We start from the raw sequence: 20604 nt of genomic DNA on the forward strand, positions 1-20604 counted from the left end.
TATATAAAAAAAAAAAAAAATATATATATATATAAATAAATATATATATATATATATATATAATATAGTATAGCAGCTTTGATTAAATTCTGAAAAAGTCAAATGTCTCCAGCTGTTAACATAGACTTCTAAAATATTTCCACCAAAAATTGTTCGATGTTCAGTTCAATATTGCACGAAAACTCTAAAATACTGACAGTAGTATTGCACATATGTCAGATAACTGAAAAATAAAATCCAGAAACATCTGGAACAGAACAAAGTTCTGGTTCTCATTTAGCTTTCCAACACCTGATCCAGTGTCAGGTACATCAGGGATCAAGTAGCGCCAGGTAAACCTCTTTCCTGTGTAGCTTTCAATCCATTTTACCAATCTTGAGTATCAACCTTATGTCTGTTCAGGTCTCTCTCTCTTTCTCTCTCTCACCACAAGAATCCAATTAAGCCATGAAAACACCTCATTCTTTTCACCGAGGGAGTCATTCAGGCACAAACAAGACCAACAATGAACATCAAGCGCCATCACTCAAAAGTCTGTATTTCCCTCCTTGATAGAGACACGAAGAGGAGTTGATGGAGGTTGCAATGCCTGGCTTTGAGGCTCTGTGTTGTGGAAGGGGGGTGGCGGGTCACAGGGTGAGCAGGGGGGTCTTTGGGAGTTGAGCCGAGCGTCGCCGCAGGCTCGCTATTTTTGAGCAAAAGATTCCCAGGAGCAGAAAATCAATGTTAATCTGAGGCCACCTGGGCATGTAAACAGAACCATAATGGAACTGTATACACCCACACACACACACGCGCACACACACACCAACATACACACCCACACACACGCACAGGTGATACACGCCTACAGAAAGCAGGTCCACACAACAGATAGGCTACACCTACACATAGTGTTTTGCTTTCTGTTTACACTGCTGCAGGCGATCAGAGAGAATGACAGGATGAGCCACCAAGAGAGAGATAGAAAGATCTAAAAAAAAAAACAGAGAGTAAGAAAGGAATATAAAGGGGAAAGGAAGAAAAAAGAAAGTAAAGAAAACAGAGAGGGTGTAAGGAATTAGAACCAGTAGAGTTCCTGTTTTGGATGCTCATGGTGGAGCAACACCTGGGACATATGGAAGTATAAAGATGACAAAAGAACTGAGTGGTATGAACCACATTTTTTTATCAAGTACAAATTTATTAAAACAGGATCTGATTTTAGCGTTTGTTTCTGTGTCTGCTCTTTAGTTTCTACAGTTTATTTGGCTGGTTCATCGCTAAAGAGCATCCTCCAACCATTTTGGACTAGCAAAGCTTCAACGGGACGCGTTAGGGCCAAATACAGCTTTCCAAAGAGACTGGAACATGTTGGAAGTACAGTGGGAAACATGAGCTTCCCTTTTTTTCCTGTTGCCATTTTTGTTGAATGTAGCTCGGTAGCTAGCTAGCTATGTAGGAAGGTGGTATCCCCATGGCGCCGAAAGGTTTGATGTTTGGCAACTATTTTATTCATTTTCGTCATTTTTCAGGATAAAATGCCACATCTTTTATCGTTCCAGCTTCTTACATGTGACCGTTTACTACTTTTCATTGTTTTAATAATTAAAATTTATTTTAAAATAATTTAAGGTTTGGACTATTGGTTAAACAAAGTAAGCATTGTGAAATTGTGTGTATTTTCTGAAATTTTACAAACTAAACAATCAATCTAATCCCTTATTAGACAAAATAATCAATAATCATTAAGGTAAATAATTAGTTATTAGCAAAATAATTAAAAAACAGCTCCAACTCAACCAACTGCAATCGCAAAATGCATTCATCATAAGTAATAATAATCAATAATAATAATATATAATATAATTAATAAAGTATATGTTGATTATTTTTACATACTTTTAATTAAGTAACATTTTCACTTTTACCTGTAATGGATTATTTTTGTAATGTGGTAGCACTTTTACTGAATACTTCCTCCACCACTGGACCATTCTTCTTGATGCTGGTGCTATAAGAAAAGTCAGGGGATCAAAAATGTCAATAGTTTTCATCTTTTGGGCCTCATGGCTAATTCAAAGGCAATCCACCTGATATTTGTTAAGATACGTCAGTCCAAACTGGTGGATGGACAGAGATTGCCATCGCTAAAGCCCAGCATGGCATAAAAAAGGCGTTTTGTCAAATATAATGGCTCCTTGAAGGGAGAGAGAGAGGGGGGGGGGTGAACATATGGAGAGACAGACAGGTAACATCAAGAGAGAGAAAACAGAGGGAGGTCACTCTAGATCAGATCCAACCCTCTGGCTAATGTCAAGGCCAGTTACAGTATATCTTTCTACAAACACACATGCCGTGTAGCAGCCTGGGGCTAACACACTTAGCTTCTCTGAATATAATATTAAACAAAGTGCAGCGGCTCAGCAGAGAGAATCCAGCTTAAACAAAGAGTCACTGGATTCTGACAAAACAGTCATCGACAAACTGGAACTACAGAATGCAACTGGACGGGGACTTTTAAAATGTAATGTTTTTGTCATCACGTGTGCTTTAGCTATTGAGACCATGCTGTGGGTATTTCATGGACTGAGCACAGTGAAAAGAAAAACAGCCCAGGACAGGAACAGGTTTTCTGTTGGGATGGAGGTTTCACTAAAAGTCCATTCATAATAAAGATACATGAATTGGCAGGAATGTAAAACTTAAAACAAGTGTATTGCACAAACACCGTAAGGCAGAAAAATGAAATGAGAGCACAAGCATTCTGTTGAATCATTCTGACTACCTGGAGTTAATTAAGTTAACACATTACACAGCATTCCAAAACAAGGAGCAGTTTAGGCAGTGACATGATGCAGTCATGAAAAGACAATACAGGGATTTCTGGGAGCAGCTACTGGACATTAGAGGAACTGTTACATTACATTGTCACATTATATCATGTCATGCTACATCCTAGTGTGTTACATCACACAATGTCACAATAACGTCACCTCAAATGAAAAGTGTCAGATCAGCTTACTTTGTCACATCACATCAAATTATATTGTGTTATGTGTCTGTCAAATCACGTCACGTGACATCATCACATATTGCATCTCGTCAAGCTGTGTCAAATCTTGTTATGTTATGTAATGTTACGTCACAATTTGACACGTGGGTTTCACCCTTGATTCATCCAGTAAAGAGGATCAAAGACATTTGAAAGCTTTAAAACTGCTTTTCCACTTCAGTTTGCATACGGATAAAAAAAAACATGGGTGTGTTTTGATCTTTGTTTTGGGAAACAATCAGCTGCACTCACTGGACTGGGGCATCATGGAGGTGTACACCTTGGGGTCGATGGTCCCCATGGGCGGCGGCAGCAGCGGGTTGGTGAAGCTTCGTAGAGGATGGGTAGGCCGCACGCAGGCTGTTGGGATGGTCCGACCGCTCGCAGCCTGGGCTTCCTCAGCTGCAGCTGCGGCAACAGGAACAGGAGCCCCTGGGACTGGGCCAACCCCGGGAACATGCTCCCCGGGCGGGGCGGAGGAGCCGGGGAGGAGGGGAGGGGGCTGCTGGGCAGCAGGCTGCTGCTGGAGGAGGGGATTGGTGGAGGAGTCTGAAGGCATCGCTGAGGAGGAGGGAGGAGGAGATGAAGGGAGTTAGGACATGGGGTAAGGGGGTGAAAAGAATTGTTGGGAGGATGAAATGAGGCGTGAGGATGAGAGAAAGAGAGAAACATCCAATTATTCGGAATCACAGTGTCATTTGTAAAGAGTGAACGCTCATTTGGAGAAAAGACAGAAAACACGAAGACATCTGAAAAACAAAGAGCAGAACTTCAAATGTTTGAATCATCTGCAACAAAAAAAGCTTCAGCGTTTTTTCATGAACAGCTTTTGCTTTGATGTAACATGCTGAGAAAATGTGGCACTATTGTGTAAATTACTGCTGCTGCAGGAAGGCCACGGCACTAACAGTGTGTTCCTGTCAGGAATGCAAATGTAGGTGCAGCCTGCACGACTTGTTGTTCTTCAAAATGTGTTTGAACCCCACTATCCCTGCTACTTTCCCTTTTCATGTTTTCACATTTTGTCATGTACACACTGAAAGGCTCGTGGATCTGTAAAACCTAAAAACTGTATAATTTAATAAGTAAGAGGAAGAAACAAGGGGGAAAGCGGAGAGAGAGAAGGTGAGAGCCACTTGAAGACTGAGGGAACAGAAAAGTAGGTGATGGGAAAGAGAGACGAGGGAGAAGGAAAGAGGATAAGAGGAGAATAACTCAGAGCTTGAATGTTTGGCAGCAAAATGACTCCAGGAATGTATACATTTTTGTGTTTTTTGTGTTATTTTACTTTATCAGGAAAGCAAATTAAAAAAGGGAAAGTTGATGATGGTCACTCCTAACTTCCTGCTGCACTGAGCTTGGTGTTTCCTTGGGGGCAGTGATGAGGTTTAGTTTAGTTCAGTTTATTAGGACCTGCATTAGATACAGCATCACAATAGCTATTCTTCATGGGGTCCACAATAAAGTATAGTTTATAATGTGATAATTAGGGTTGGGTTTAATTTATAATTTTACGATACCAGTACCAAAACAAGTACCCTTAATGTGATACCAATACCAATAGAGTACTTCATTCAATAATATTATTATTTTTATTGTTGTTATGGACAGACAGGGTTATCTATTTATTTATTTTTATTTCAAATAACTGTGGGAAATTGTATCTGATAGATCCTCATGCTAATTAGGTCATCTTCACTGGTGGTATTATAATGTGATGGAACGCAGCGATCAATCAGTGACAAGTGATGTGAACAGCAAATAAAAATATACAGAGAAGTGTTAAATGATACCAGAAGATGAAACCAACGGAAAGCCAAGCTTGTGCCGATAAACTTATAACAGTGAAGAACACGCCTGAGACGCAGCCGAAGCTGTAAAAATCAACATGGACTTTTGTTGGAATCTAATCGTTCGGTGGATTACTATGAGGCTTCATAGGTGAGTCACATCAATTTTGATTGTACTGGTTGGTCTGACAGAGGGGCCGATTGTACCCACTGTGGTGACTGTATCTTGAAATGCTTTGCATTGGTCGAATCGAAGGGTTTAAGCTTTCAAACGGTGTTTCATATGAGGATGAAGTTAACATAGCAGGTGTGTGCACATACCGAAAGCTGCCGCCAGGGCTTGACGGCCCACGGGCGTAACTAGCATAACTAGCATCAATGTATTTCAAGTAGTTTATAATCAATTACTTTCTTAACCTCACTCCAGTATGTTATCCCTTTAAACATTCTTCTTTTATCCAAAAGCAGAGTTAGTTACTACATTTCTTTCATACCATCATGTTACCCAACCTGGTAGTTACCACAGTCACAATTATGAGCTAAAAAAGACTGTAACATTAATATGTTCATAACAACAAACCAAACCTTACCAAAAAATGGAATCAATGCAAATCTAACATATAATAATGTTGGTGTTACAATACAGAGTATTTCACCTTATACATGTGAATCACATTCAGAAAACATGAAAAACTTCTAACAACGTTTGAGGTATGTTATTTGACAACACACCTCATCTCCATCCCTGCAGTGATGAAAGGCTGCAAATATGCTTTTTCTCTCACTCTGAGTGGTTGTAAATGAGGAGAGATGTGCTTCCTAAGAGCTGGTGATTCGCAGTGGCTAAATGGAAAGCATGACTAGTGTGTTGTGTTGTGTTGTGTAGCACAGAAACACAACACTCAACGTAATTCAATGCATATGTGGAGAGATAACAGATCCCCAGGTTAGAGATTCTGATGTAGACAGGAGGAGTGCCTTATTTAATTATCTATTTATTTTCAGTGTCTGCAGAGGAACACAAGCTCCTAACAAAGACTGAAGCTACATCAGTTCCTGTTTTCATAACAGAGTGGTTTGTTTTTCTCTTCTGTAAGTTCACATCCGTTTACAGGAGAATCCTGGGTAATTAAACCATCCTTCATCGGTAGTTTATGTTCAAACATCCCACATCATGTCACTGCGTCATCAGTAAATCATATTTTCTGTTGTAGCTCTCAAATACATGCCCTTGTTATGTCTTGAGTTCTACTGGCCCACCCATGAGGATGTGGTGACACATTCCATCGGTAAGGTGACCATAATTTGGGTTTTTAAAAAAAGAGGACAGTGGAGGCCGGAGGCAGACGGACACCCGCAGTGGGTGGAAGGTTGGGACTGGGGGGGGGGATTCAAGTAATTGTTTTTTTGTAAGGAGGGGGAACCATGCACTAGTATAATATTTATTCCAGTCAGCAGTTTCATTATGGTCCATTGTTCTCATTCATTAAATCCTTGTCCAAGAAAAATGCTCTACATGGTGATCAGTCTCTTCTTAGTTTATGCTGAGAACTAACTTGTCGAACCATTCATACAGAACTCAACATTCAACATTTCGAAAGTTTGCTGTAGCACCACGTCAACCTTTTATTAATGTCCCGCCCCATCAAGACTGTGATTGGTCGGTTCTTGAAAACTGACATTGATGATTAACTTCATGCACATGCTTGAATTAAAAAAACACCCGATTTTTCCCTACTTTCTCTCTCTGCCGGTGGAGAGGACAGAAAAGAGTACCAGCAGCTTGTGAGAAGTGCCGGTACACAAGAAAATGTACCGGTATACGCCAAAAAGTAAAATGCAGAAGTGCCGGTAAGCTACTGAGTTCCTGTGAGTACTGTCCCACTTCAAGAACAGAAAGGTAAAAGCAATGCAAAACCGCACACAGTGAATGCCAACTGTAGAAAGGAGAAGCTGAATCCCAGACATTTTGAGCGTTCTAGAAATCCCAGCAGAACGCATTTTTAGGTGCCAAAAAGAGGACATGTCTGGGGAAAAGAGGATGTATGGACAGCCTACACATCAGAGATCAGGACCACAACAAAGGGTTGCAAGACAAATATACCTGATCACGAGATCATTTTATCTAAGAAGGGGAAAATACTTAACTGTCACAACTCAAAGTCCCCATTTCCAGTTATGCCTGGTGCACATGAAAGGATTTTCAAATCTTAACTCCTTTTAAAAAGGTACCACAGACATAGAGACAGAATTAAGTCAGTGAAGACACAGGAACACACACGTTTATACTGAACAGTCGACACATTGGCGGTACCGGGGACACAGGATCTCACAGAAATTGGGAAGCCAACCAATCGAGTCGAGAACCTAAAGATTATGTAAACTCCTCACACTACAGGACATAAATCGTGCCAGTTATCCTCCAGTGTGGCCAGCATTAGTCACATTGTCACTGAAGTGATCCAAAAGGAATTGCTTCAAGTTTCAGAATTTTATCCAATAAGTTCCACTGACATCTAACTTTGTCATTAGCCACATGGTAACAGTGTCCGAAGCTCCTTGATTGGGTGTTTCTTTCAGAAATGCTATCTGGGACTTGTAGTTGACTCCTTATGGACACAATCTTGTGCCATTCACTTTTCAATCAGTGAAGCTCTCATTGTTTGCATGACTTTAAAGTGTATGTTATCTCCCTCATTAACTGCCTCTGTATCTCCGGCTCATTATATTTGCCTCTCTGTCATTAGCTGCCCCACCCCACCCCACCCTCCTGTCAGCTCATTGTGTGTGGGTGTTCTGCCAGCAGTGATCAGCCCTCCCAGTGTGTCAGCTAATTCAATGGCTCTGAAGCTTCTCCTCTTCTCTCTGCTGTTGTTAAATCACTGAAACAAGCCGACCAGGAATTAGCCAATTACTGAATTATTGCTCCCCACCACGTCGTTTAGCATTTAGCTCTGCAGCAAAACGGGGCTTAAATAAGATGAGAGGGAGGAGGAGGAGGGGAACAGTGGAGGCAGAGCTGGAAGGATTAAGATGCTGCAGTGTAAGTCCTGTTGTATTCAATAAAGGTTAAGACTGTAGTATTATTATTATGTGCACTATTATTTCTATTATTAACACACGCAGTAGTCCTAGCAATAGCAATATTAGTTATAAGTGATACATCAATAACAACCCCAAACCATGGTACTAACAGTATGCAGTACATCAGTAGTGGTAGCTACTGTATTATTAAATGCCCTTGGCTATGTAAATGACCATTTGCTATGCCCTGTCCCTTAGTTACTGTTGCTATACCTGTCAAGCTTTCCATTCTCGCACGGCACATATGCACTTTCCAGTGAAAAGGGGCAGATTTACTTTCTTAATAATTTTTGAAACTATTTTTGAAAAGCAGTTTCCCCAGTCGGCTGTTGCTGGCAGCCTGTCATCTGGCGCTAGCTACATAATTAAAGTAACTTGTCGCAGCTTGGCTTACACATTTTTATACACACTTTTAACATAACTGACCTGAAAACAGTTGTGTTTGGTAATCTTGAGTAATTATGGTTACTGGAGTGTAGAGTTTCCCGAATCCAAATAAGAGCAGGACTTATCTCAGCCCCCATGTTAGCCTTGAGTCTGTTAGAAATATCTGATGTTGTCTGAGCCACTTTAAGTAGTGTAGTAATAGTAGTATTATTTGAAGTATTTAATTATTCAAAAATACAAACAAAAATAATATAACAATTGGTATATTGTTTTTTTTAATATTAGTATATTATTATTATAATATTGCTGGTAAAAAGGGGTTTGTGCTCTCATTTATACATTTTAGTCTGTGTAATTCTGTAATATTCAGATTTTGCTGAAGAAAGTATGATCTGTGGTTGCAGTGTATATGGAATGAAAGCAGCTGAGGTCTTTAAGGTTTTAGTTGTGTGTTTGTTTATTTACAGTTCTTGACTTTATGTTAATGAAGGCTTTCAAATTTAAATAAATGATAACACATGCAGTATGCAGCAGTTCAGCACTGTGGTGTAGTGTTTTATTCAATAATGTGGACAGACAATCTGCGAGGAAGCCTTGAAATGCTGGTGAACCTGTTGTCTGTATAATAGTAGTTTTACTGTAGTATTTTCAGTAGTTAGTAATATTAGCAGTACTTGGTTTGTATCACTGTCTCTACAATAGTATCAGTAGTAGTCTAGTATTAGTAGTAGTGGTATTGCAGTACCTGGTGTGTATCCTCTGTCCACGGTCAGGCTGGGGAAAGGCATCGGTCTCAGGCTGAACTTGTTGTGAGTGAAGCCGCAGGAAGGGGAAGGCAGGATACCAGGATACTGAGAGGAGTCCAGAGCTGGCACCGGGATGGCACTGACCACCGCTGAAACAGACGGACAAAACAGTCAGTCAAGCAGGAAGCCACACCGCAGACACAACGGTCAGAAAACCAGAGCGAGACAGCACTGACAGAGACAGAACAGTCAGTAAAGCAGGCCGTGACTACAACTGACACAGTTTGGAAGACAACAAATTGAGTCTCAAAGACATTGACCCCTGCTGAAACATAAACAACAATGTCAGGAACATCTGGTTTTGGTTATTTCAGTAAAATAAATACCTAACAGAAGAAGGCACATGATCTTAATCATAAAAATATTCAGTTTTGACATTAATTTAGGGCTTCTGCTAACTATAAGGAGAATTACTGCAAGGGATGCTTCAGTATTAGCAGAACATTTCACAGTATAAAAACCCTACGAGTCAGTCACAAAGACAGTCAACCAGTGAACGCAGTCAGTAAAGCAGCCAGCCAGAGCAGAGAGCTGCTGTAAACAGAGGGGAGGAGGAGAAACAGCCAGGAAAGTAGTCAGACCAGACAGAGTTCATATTGTGACCTTGAGAGGAAACTGCAGGGAGTCAGACTCATGAGACTGATTACACTGCCTCAGGTACACCACACACACACACACACACACACACACACACACACACACACACACACACACACACACACAGCACACTGTCTCTTCAAGCCTGTTTAGAAGATAAGAAGCACCCCTCTGTGTGTGTGTGTGTGTGTGTGTGTGTGTGTGTGTGTGTGTGTGTATCTCTCTCTTGCATCCCATGTTTGTGTCTCTCTCTCACTGTCTTTTTTAATGCACATCCAGACACGCTAGAGGTGCGTTCCATATTGCATTTTGCATTGTTATTGTATGTTCATGAAATGTTTTAAATACAGAAAATATTATTAAAGGTACAGTGTTCCAAACAGTGGATGTAATTTAAACTAAAAAAAGAAGCATCAATGAAGGATTGCTGCATTGTGTGCAATCGCTTGTGCCAAACAGTGCTTTTGAATACACCACCGGTTGTTGTTTGTGACCTCGGTTTGAGTCAACAGCTACGCGAGCGCTGTGACTTACATCACCGTTTCTGGACAGGAAGATAATAGACAAAAACATGCTTATTCACTTTCTTGCTGAGAGTTAAATGAGAAGATCGATGCCACTCTCATGTCTGCACACTAAATATGAAGCTACAGCAAGCAGCTGGTTAGCTTAGCTTAGCATAAAAAACAGCTAGGCTGTCTCAATCCAAAGGTGAAAAAAAGCTGTCAACCAGTGTTAAGCTCGCTAATGGAAACTTACATCTCATTTGTGTAATCCGTACAAAAACCAACCTGCGGAGATGACTGTCACACTGATGTGCAGAAAAACTGTTCTGCACATAAAGCACATGGGACTGGTGAAGAGAGTACTGATTAAAAGTATGTCTAATATTTCAGTGGATCCCATCAGTTTATCATCATCAGACAACTGTCGCTGGCAGAACTTTTTCCAATCTACAACAGATATCTTGTCATTGACATTGGATTTTTTTTAAATTCCAGGGTGCAGTTAGCAGTTGATAGAGCGTGCGCCCCATGCATAAGGCAAAGTCCTTAATGCAGTGTCCCGGGTCCAGCCTACGGCCCTTTGCTGCATGTCCCCCCTACTCCCTCATTTCCTTGTCTATATACAGTCCTATCAAATAAATAAAAAATAATGCCCAAAAATTTTTTTTTTAAAAATCATGCTCACCATGACTGGGTCGCTTTTTAAATCAACCATCAGTACAGTCCACACAGTCTGCTTTTACTGCATACTACAAACCTTTAGCCTCCTGATTTTATATTAATTTGTCTTTGACTAACAGGAAGTACTCTTGGCAGTGCACTGACTGCCTAGTTAACCATGTTCCAGGAATGTTCAGCAGATTAATGTGACTTGAATGTAGTTTTGTACAAAGACGTTTCATACATGCAGCAGGACATGTAAGTAGTTTCCTTCAGGGAGGGGGTCCCTGAGGCATGTCACCTCATCACAAAGGGTCCAGTTCTCATAAACAGTTGAGTATCAGACACTTTGATGTCATTCGGTAGAAACGCTCCCCCCCAGCTGTGTAGGGTACATTATGGAATGTCATGTGTTATCCAAAAACCTCACTTAAAATGTGTATTTCTCATTTTCTGTAACAACAATGTCTAAATGTTGTAATATTAATTATGTAACACATGTCAATAAAGCTTTTTCAATTGAATTGACTGACAGAAAAGGGGGGGGGGGGGGGGGGGGGGGTTCTTCCGCATCCTGCTTCCAGTTGTTTTGAACCACATGTTCCAATTCTACAAAACCCTGATCAATACTAGTATTGATTGGAAAGTACTGATTATTTGGAAGCAGTACAGCTGTGATCAGCAGCTTTAGGAGGTGCGTGTGTGTGTGTGTGTGTGTTGTTTACTGTAATTGTGCTGTGATCACTTAAAAAGAAGCAGGGTTTGATTACAGCAGCGAAACTACCAGAGATGAGCAAGTCTGATCAATACCATTATTGATTGAGAATATTGATGACTTTGGTGCAGTGAGCTACAGGTTAATGGAGGTGTGCATGAGTGTGTATTTGTGTGTACGTGAGAGAGGGAGAGAGAGAGAGAATGTAGGTTATGACGAGATAAAAAAGAAAGGAAGAGAGCGTGACATATAAGAGAAAGTAAAGACAGAGAGAAATGAAGGCGTCAACAGAAACATTAGGGGACAGATGAAAAAGACAAACTAATGTTAAGGAGAGACAGAAGGGATTAGAATCAGATGACAAAAACAAAGAGAGAAAAAGCCGAGAAAGTGAGATAAAAGAGAGAAGAATGGGTAAAAGCTTGCTCAAAAGAGAGAGAAGACAGAAATGATCGACAGAGAGAAGAAACCCAGACAGCAGACACAAAGAGATAAAAACCAGAAGGTAGATAAAGAGATCAGTGGGTCTGTCGTCTGCAGAGCAGAGATGTGGCAGAAGAGGAAAAAAGAGAAAGAAGCCTTGAGCTGCTTCAGTAGAAACAGACAGGAAGAGACAGAAGCAAGTCATGCCATGCCACCCCTGCTGCTAAGCCAGTTTAGGACAATAAAAAAATATGTATATGAAGGTTGCAAATTTACAAGAGCTGTTCCCAAACAGCTCTTCATTTAGTACCACTCCTGCTGGTCGTTGCCTAAGCTAGATTTATTATTTCTATTTGTTGCAAGAAATAAATGTGCAAGATTCTTTCATTACAATATGGCTACAACACTGGATTCCTGTTAGGATCACTGCTGTTGGATCATGCTTATGTTTTAAACATATGAATAAAGTTTGTTTTAGAACCCATATTCTCCATTGAGAGCCAGAGTTAGCAAGCAGGAGCTAACTGGAGCTAACCTCTGTGGCTTGTTTACTTCTGTAGCCTACGACAGCGTGCTGTGTGTGATGTTGTGTTATTCTTCTGCGCATGCGGGTCACTTTCAGGCCGCGGACAGAACACACTGGAGTCTGATATGGGCCACATTTAAACAATAATGTGAACTGAACAAAAAAAACGGATCTGGGAATAAAAATTGAGCATTAAGGCCTGCAGTCTGAACGTAGCCATAAAGTCACATCTTGATTACAAAATGTGGTTGTTTGATGAAAGGCATTTCATAAAATATAGATAAAATGCAATAAATGATGCTATGCAATAGAAACACTTTATACTATAAAATAATTAATCCAATAAAAAAACATTCATATTACTAAATTTCTGTAATGACATTTCATTTGACAAGAAGAGGAAAACAGTCTTTCCGTGAGATTTGAATAGTAAAAATGTGTGTTGTCACATTGTATAATGGATGATTATCTCCATTTTGTTGTGCAAATGACCAGTGCAAGAGCCGTGAGAGGACACGGGGTTGGTAACAAACCTCAGGTGGAAGAATGAATGAAGGAGGAGAAGAGACAGAATGATGGCGCCTTCGTGACTGAACTTAGACCACAAAAAACTAGCATAAAACATGACAACTGATAGAAAGAGAGAAAAAAAGAGGATGGGTCTGAGCCCGAAGCCTTTTCCTGTTTTACTGTGACCCACATACCACACACACACACACACACACACACACACAAACACACACACACACACAAGAGTGCTCCTCACATGCTAGGAGAAATTATCAGTCACCCGCTGACTCACACTCCAGAAAAACCACACAGCGTTGTAACCTGATCGTTGTGTTCAGTGTTCAGTTTGTTAGTGCAGTAAACAACACGACAGAAGAAGAATAAAAGGGGAGAGAAAGGAGGAGGACACGCGGGCAGACTGAGAGCGGGGTAATTACAATATGAAACTTACAGTCAGAGAGATGTGACTGAACACACACACACTCCGCAGAGAGAAGGCAGTAATTAGAGGATGTGCTTCTCCGCAGACTAGAAACTGGTTCACAGACGTGATGTGGTGTCACTGCTGTTCTCAGAAACCCTGCACATGTTCGGCATCAGTCTGCCGATAAATTAAAGCAGTTTTCCACTGACAGGTGGATCTGTTTACAGACAGCTACAACCACTATGAGCTCCACCCACAGTGTGACGGAGCTGACAGGAGGTGATGACAGAGCTGGGCCGTTCTTCCGCTTAGCTAACCCAGGCTAACGAGCTGTTATCAGGCTGAAATGATCCAGTAAATTCTCATCCAGCTAATTTGGAGCTTTGAACACAGTTTGAGGATGGACTGTTGATCCTGGATGGAGATCTTCTGAAATGTATCTTGAAATAAACTGAGTAGCTTTGAAACGACTCAAGCACTCTGGCTGATCATTTGATTGCAGGTGTATGAGCTAGGTGAGTCTCATTTTGGGAGAAGGATCCCTCCTCTGTTGCTCTTCCTGAGGTTTCTGCTATTTTGTTTCCCTGTTAAAAGTTTTGTTGGGGAGTTCAGTTTCCTGAATTGAGGGTGTAAGGACAGAGGGTGTCATGTGCCGTACAGATTGCAAAGACCCTCGAGGAAAATTGTGATTTGTGATATTGGGGTATACAGAACTTGACATTTTGCTGGTGTCATTTTGTCCTGATTGATCACTGTTAAACATTAGATATTACCAGTGAGGGTCAGACTATGTCGGTGCATGACTGGTAAGGGTTCCCGATGGATTTACTGTGATAGACTTTTCAGTCATCATCATAAGCATCATCCATCATCTTCAACCGCTATTCCGTGCAGGGTCGCAGGGGAGCTGGCCAATCCCAGCCGACGTTGGGCAGGGCTAACACACAGACAAACAACCAGTCACACGCACACATTCACACCTGAGGGAGCCATTCACACCTTTAGAATCGCCAATTAACCCGCACATGTCTTTGGACGGTGGGAGGAAGATGGAGCACCCGGAGAGAATCCACCCAGACTCCACACAGAAAGGCCTGAAGCAGCCGAGGTTTGAAGGCAACAGTGCTAACCACTGCACCACCGTGCCGCCCCGACTAAATCAGCACCTTATTAAATTTATTTGCATGAACACTTTTCAGTGAGTTCTGCAGTGAATCAATTTTAGTCTAATACAAAGAGGAAGACTCTTCCAGCAGACGGCTGTAGAAGATCAGGACTTTGTGGGTGTGGAAAATCTCAAGTGAATTCAATATTACTAGTCCGTCACTTCAGCTGTTATGGAGAAGACGTATGCTGGGGGACTGGGTGATATGAATCCTCTATCACAGAATGTGTCATATTCTAACCTGATAACAATATCTGTAGTGTTATAGTCCGTTTTATGGATTTTAGATAAAATGGGAATGACTATTTTACCTGAAATATAGCAAGGTGCTATCCACATTTTACAGTGTGCACACTTCAGCAGTAATTCTTCTTTTCTAACAGAGCAGGTGGAAGTGTTTTGTTGGATTTTATGAAATGATGAAATTTGGAGGAAAATTCTGTTATAACAGAACCGGGAATCAAAACTGGAAAATTCCTGTGTACTGACATTAGGGGTGCCAGACGTCCCGAAATATTTGGGACAGTCCTGAAATACGAGCAGAGCTGCCACATAAATGGCATTCATCATTCATCTATTGGCTACAGCAGGTACTGCAGGATATCATGGACATTGTGTCACACAAAGTAATATGCATGCTCTTTTGCCCTTCGTGTTTTCTAGTGTAGATAATGAAAGTTACAGCCATGAGGACAGAGGAAGTGTAGCTGCAGGCAGCCACGGAGAACAAGCGATCTGAAGCGAGTGTTGTGCACTGATGAAATGAATTAAATTAAATAAACTGTATTAACCCCCGGCCTTTCTGTGTGGAGTTTCCATGTTCTCCCCGTGTCTGCGTGGGTTCTCTCCGGGTGCTCCGGCTTCCTCCCACCATCCAAAGACATGCAGGCTAGGTTAATTAATAAAATTAGGTGTGGATGTGAGTGTGAGTGGTTGTTTCTCTATGTGTGGCCCTGCGATGGACTGGCGGCCTGTCCAGGACTGTACCCCGCCTTTCGCCCGATGTCAGCTGGGATTGGCTCCAGGGGGATCGCGGGGGTCGCTGGTCTTGATTTACACACTGTTACATACAACACAGTAATTGTGTTTTTTTCCTAATGACAGACAGTTGAATATAAAAAAAAATATTAATTTTAACCTAGCCGAATAGTTTTTCTGTTCATTGAGACTGAATGTAATGTACTGGATGCCCAACCCCGATCCTTTGTCCTGAATTTCACCTATTCTCATCTGGTCACCCTACCTGACATGTGGTGTCACAATCTTTTTAACCAGAAGTTATGCCTGCAATTATTTTGCAACGCAATGGCACATGTTGAAAGAGGGTTGACTTGCAACAAGTCATTATTTGGGTAGTTTTTAAAAAAAATAATTTTTACATTTGAATTGATTAATTTCAATCCAATCACAGTGAAACATTCTGAAAACCACTGCATTTCGCTATTTTTGATCCATATTCTTCAAATATGCCTCTGATCTATAATTCTGTTATAGATCATAGGCATTATGTCAGTCTATTCTGTACACACAACATCTGATTCCTGTCCTGGTCCCTCCTCTGTTTCTTCTTTAATTTTTTCCCTGTTAAAGGGTCTAACAACAGAGGGTGGTATATGCTGTACTTTTTGTAAAACACCTTGAGGCTAATTTGTGGTTTGTGATATTGGGCTATGTAAATAAAATTTAAATCGTGTTGTCACATCATGAAACATTTATTTTTGAACAATGATTTGCATCGGTTTTGGAAGGCACAAACAAATGATGTCGTCCTTCTGATAGTGACATCAGAAAACGCTTCTAAGTGTCTTAAAGGGTGTCGACAAACAACGTTTTTTGTCTTGTTGACTAAAAAGGTCGCGGACACACTTGTAAAATAATGAATTTTGCATTTCCAGACAAAGTGCAGCAGTGTTTTCTGTGGTCGACTGTGAGAGTTTGAGGGTCAAACTCGAACAAAGGGTAACACTGACCTAAAACAGGAAACATTCTTAAATTTGTCTACAGTGCAGGCTCCAACTATTCTTTATTTTATGCCAAACAGGTGTTTTAGTATGCATTACATTAACTGCCTTTAAAAGCAAAATTATGTTGTTCAGCTGCCAACTGTTGCAAAAAACAATTAATGTAAATGGCAAAAAAAGGCCAAGTACAAATATGAAAGGAACTGGTGTTTTTACTGAGCAGAGGTGAAGAGATATTAACAAGAGAGATAGAGATATTAACATGTTTCAGTGACTCTGATGATGTTCATGACTGAACATCATCAGAGTCACTGCTGGAGTGCAGAAGCTTCACATCTCATCTCATCTGGCCTTACACACTTTAATCGACACTTAAGGGTTTAGAGCAACACTTCTGTTCTCTCTCTTTCTCACATTTTTCTTTTTTTCACCCCTCCCTCCCTGTTTTTGTCTTTGCTCTGCTCGTCCTCCTCTCCCCATTCGCTCGCCCTCAGATCTTCTCCGTCTCCCCTCTGAGTCAGTTTGAAGGAACATACAGGCTAATTAATCTGTGCGAGTGTGTCATTTTCAGTGTGTGTGCGTGCGTGTGTGTATGTGTGTCCTCTCTTCCCTCAACTTCACTTCTGTCTTTGCATGAAAGACTTTACATCTCAACCACGCAGAGAACGATGAACCTTCGCCAGCCTAAGACACCTCACTGCTGCGGACATGTCATGTGATGTTCCATGTGCCAACTGAAAGAACCCCGACCCATAACGTAAAGCATAATGTAACATATATTCAGTCCATGCTGGCTGTGCTCCTGGATTCAGTAATCCGTGCAGGTATTTACTGGGAATCTGTGGACCTTGTTAAGGCACAAAACTGCCCTTACAAAAGGCCAATTTTTACCACATATGAAGTAAATTTCATGCATGACTAATACACATTACAAAAGCACATGTGATTCTCAGCTATTTCACATGTAATTAATCCCTACTCACTGTCAGCACTAAATCAGCTGAAAAGGCAAAATTTTACCCTAAAACTTCATGCATCAAACTCTCAAGACGAAACACCGTCTTTATACTAGAGACACAGGCTGCAACAACCAATCAAAAAAAGAGTCAAAATATTAGCATGGCAACGCTAAGATGGGGAACATGGTAAACATCATGCTAGCATTTAGCTCAGAGCACAGCTGTGCCTGAGTACAGCCTCACAGAGCTGCAGTAGACCTTTTGTTGCGTCTGAAAACCTTTGTGCAAAACTAAAACTCAGTTAAAGGAGTTTAAGATTCACATTTCTTACGTGTGTTGCTCGGCTGTGAGTCCATAGGAATCATCATTTTGCCTCGCGTCCCCCTCCTGGCAGCCAGGGAGCGCTCCAGAGTGGAGATGCTGCTGGATACATCATCACCATCAGCTCCTGGAACATACAAAGATTTAAATAATAAAATGGCAACTTCACATTTCTGCTCCCTTCTTTAAGCTGTCAAAACAAGATTAATTAGCTCAGGTAATGTCTTCCACTGGGAGAAATTATTTTTATCTTGTTATATATATATATCAGTTTCTTCAACACTTATAATACCAATTAAGAAATATTTAGCATGCAAAAACAAAATTTTTCTTGGTGTGTGAGGAATCATCTCATCCTTAATAATTTGAAAACAAAAGAGATGATATTTGATCCCAGGGAAGTGAGAGCATATAAGTATAAGTACTTGGGTATATAATTAGATAACCAGTTAAAAGGAAATGTGCATGTCTCAGATACTTGTATGGTGTGGACTGTATGATGCATGTGAGTGTAAAGTCTATACTGTTTGTTACTGCAGCCTTATGCCTAATTTCCCTTAGGGGACAATAAAGTTGATCTCATCCTTACTTATTGTTTTGAGATTGTTTGAGATTGTTGAAATTTTGATATTGTGACAAAAAGATGAATCCTAACATGAATCTGCATACAGAAAGAAACCCAAACAAAAAAGCAACAACCTTCTTTGCTTTTTATACAAAGTTAGGGGGCATGATGTTATATGTTAAATAAAAATCATCAAATAAAACAAGTAAACAAAATTAAGCTAGTGATGGTTATTTTAAATAACCTTCACACTTAAATAAACAAATAATGATTTAATTAAAAAGAAGAATGAATCAGCATCCATTCTGTACCTGAGTGGCTGCTCTTGCTGCCCATCTGGCTCTCTGATTGGCTGTGTGCGATCTGTGGGAGGTCCTGGCAGGACTGGATGGGCGAATCATGTCCGGACGGGGCGACGCTGGGGGCTTTCTCCATGTTCTTCATCTCCATCTCCTCGTGATGGATCCAGAGGTCAGGAGGTCGCAGGTCCTTCTGGCTGCCCTTCCTCTTGCTGGCACTATGGCTCGCTCTCTTCCTGCACAGAGAACCAGAAACACACAGGTGAGGAGCTCAGTGGGAAAGGTGGGAAGGAATGTAAACATGTGAGGAAGAACAAACTGAGGGACTGATACTAGTGGACAACACAACAAACCGTGGGTAGACTGCTGTTAGAGTCATGTCCCTAAGCAACCCGCCAAATCCCATACCATAACAGAAATGTACATCCATCATGAAACCATTTGTCACTTATGTAGGCTGCAATTTACACAGACAGCAAGAAGAAATCAATAAAAAAAAGATAATGGCGGATGGAGAGACAAAGAGGACAAGGGCTGTGTACTCTTCATTTCTGTGCTGTTGCTCTGCACTGAAACCCGATGAACTAAATCATAGAACACAATACCTATTGAAACCTGTTCATCTGGATGAGAATTATTTTGACTAGATTTTGTGAAGTGAATAATAACACTAGACTAGACTGCAACTGTATTACAAAACGATAACAACTGAAATGTCATGAAATGATACTAATTGTAACGACATGAACCAGATTATGAAATAACACAGAAGCACTAAGAACTGGATTAATAAACAAAACAGAGTGAAATTTACTGAATTATGAAATTATACTGAATGAATAAGAAAAAGATTTTCATGACCCATTTCTGATACTGTTCATGGTCTGCGTTTTGCCTGCAATAGCCATTCAACGTATCTACATTCTGTTACATCCTCCATATATAGTATTCCTTATTGATAGTGGCGGAGTAGTTTTATCTCATTAATATCAGCCTCCCTGTTTACTGCTTGCGCTCTTTAAACTGTGTCAGAGACACTTTTGGTTACTGTTAATGCAAACGGGACATCCTACTGCTGCTGCTTCATGTTAACACAGGGCACCGTTTATTATGAAGCAGTTAGCACGGGAAACGCCTTTATTTCCCATTTGTCCTCAGCAGATCACTTTAAATATTTTGCAAGGGAGTCATGGAACAGTCAGGAGCAGCCACAGTGAGCTGCTACATCAATCAATCAATCAATCAATCAATCAATCAATCAGTTGGAACGGAACGGTTGGTGCACTGTAGGGCAGAGGTCACTAATAGGCAGAACGCGGTCCGGATCCGGACTGAGCTGCCGTCCTCTACGGACCGCCAACCTACAGCCGGTTTATTATTGAGAATTACTACCTCGTGACGGAGCGTTTCTTTTTTAACCCGCGCAGCTTTTCTAGCATTTATTGTACTGATTTAACGGCCCTGGAATCTCACAGACCAATCGCATGTGCTCTTATCGTCTCATGTGAGGCTGCTCAGCCAATCAAATCTGTGCATTCCAACAGGCATTGTGAGTCCGCTAGCGCGATACACCGGAGATATTTTGGAAACACACAGGGAGAGAGGAGGCGAAAGAGAAAAGAGATTTCACAAGGCTTTTAATCAAGAATGTACAGATTGTTACATGTACATTCCTCCCACGTTCAGAACCAGATTATCTCATAGATCTCCAATGTTAGCTGGCAGGACAAGCTAGAGCTCACGTTTCTCACTGAACAAGAGAAACTAGGGAAGTGGTAGCTATGTAAGAGGGAATGAAAGAGAAGAAGAGGTATTACAGCTGTTCATTTGTTAAGATGTGTTGAGTGTTTATTATAAAATTGGTTAAGGCTA

The 20604-nt window shown here is 40.9% G+C and overlaps 1 protein-coding gene across 1 annotated transcript in view; it reads right to left on the reverse strand.

The window, feature by feature from the left end:
• The window catches only part of dcc (DCC netrin 1 receptor), a 370318-nt gene that overhangs the window by 30541 nt on the left and 319173 nt on the right, over window positions 1–20604 (reverse strand). The window contains exons 26-29 of the mRNA XM_046066250.1: window positions 18745–18968; window positions 17879–17995; window positions 9041–9190; window positions 3287–3595 (exon numbers count right to left, since the gene is read on the reverse strand). Coding sequence (XP_045922206.1) covers window positions 3287–3595; window positions 9041–9190; window positions 17879–17995; window positions 18745–18968 — 800 coding nt within the window. The remainder of the gene's footprint in view (window positions 1–3286; window positions 3596–9040; window positions 9191–17878; window positions 17996–18744; window positions 18969–20604) is intronic.

Source organism: Micropterus dolomieu, linkage group LG13, assembly GCF_021292245.1.
Source record: "Micropterus dolomieu isolate WLL.071019.BEF.003 ecotype Adirondacks linkage group LG13, ASM2129224v1, whole genome shotgun sequence".
Classification (NCBI taxonomy): Eukaryota; Metazoa; Chordata; class Actinopteri; order Centrarchiformes; family Centrarchidae; genus Micropterus; species Micropterus dolomieu.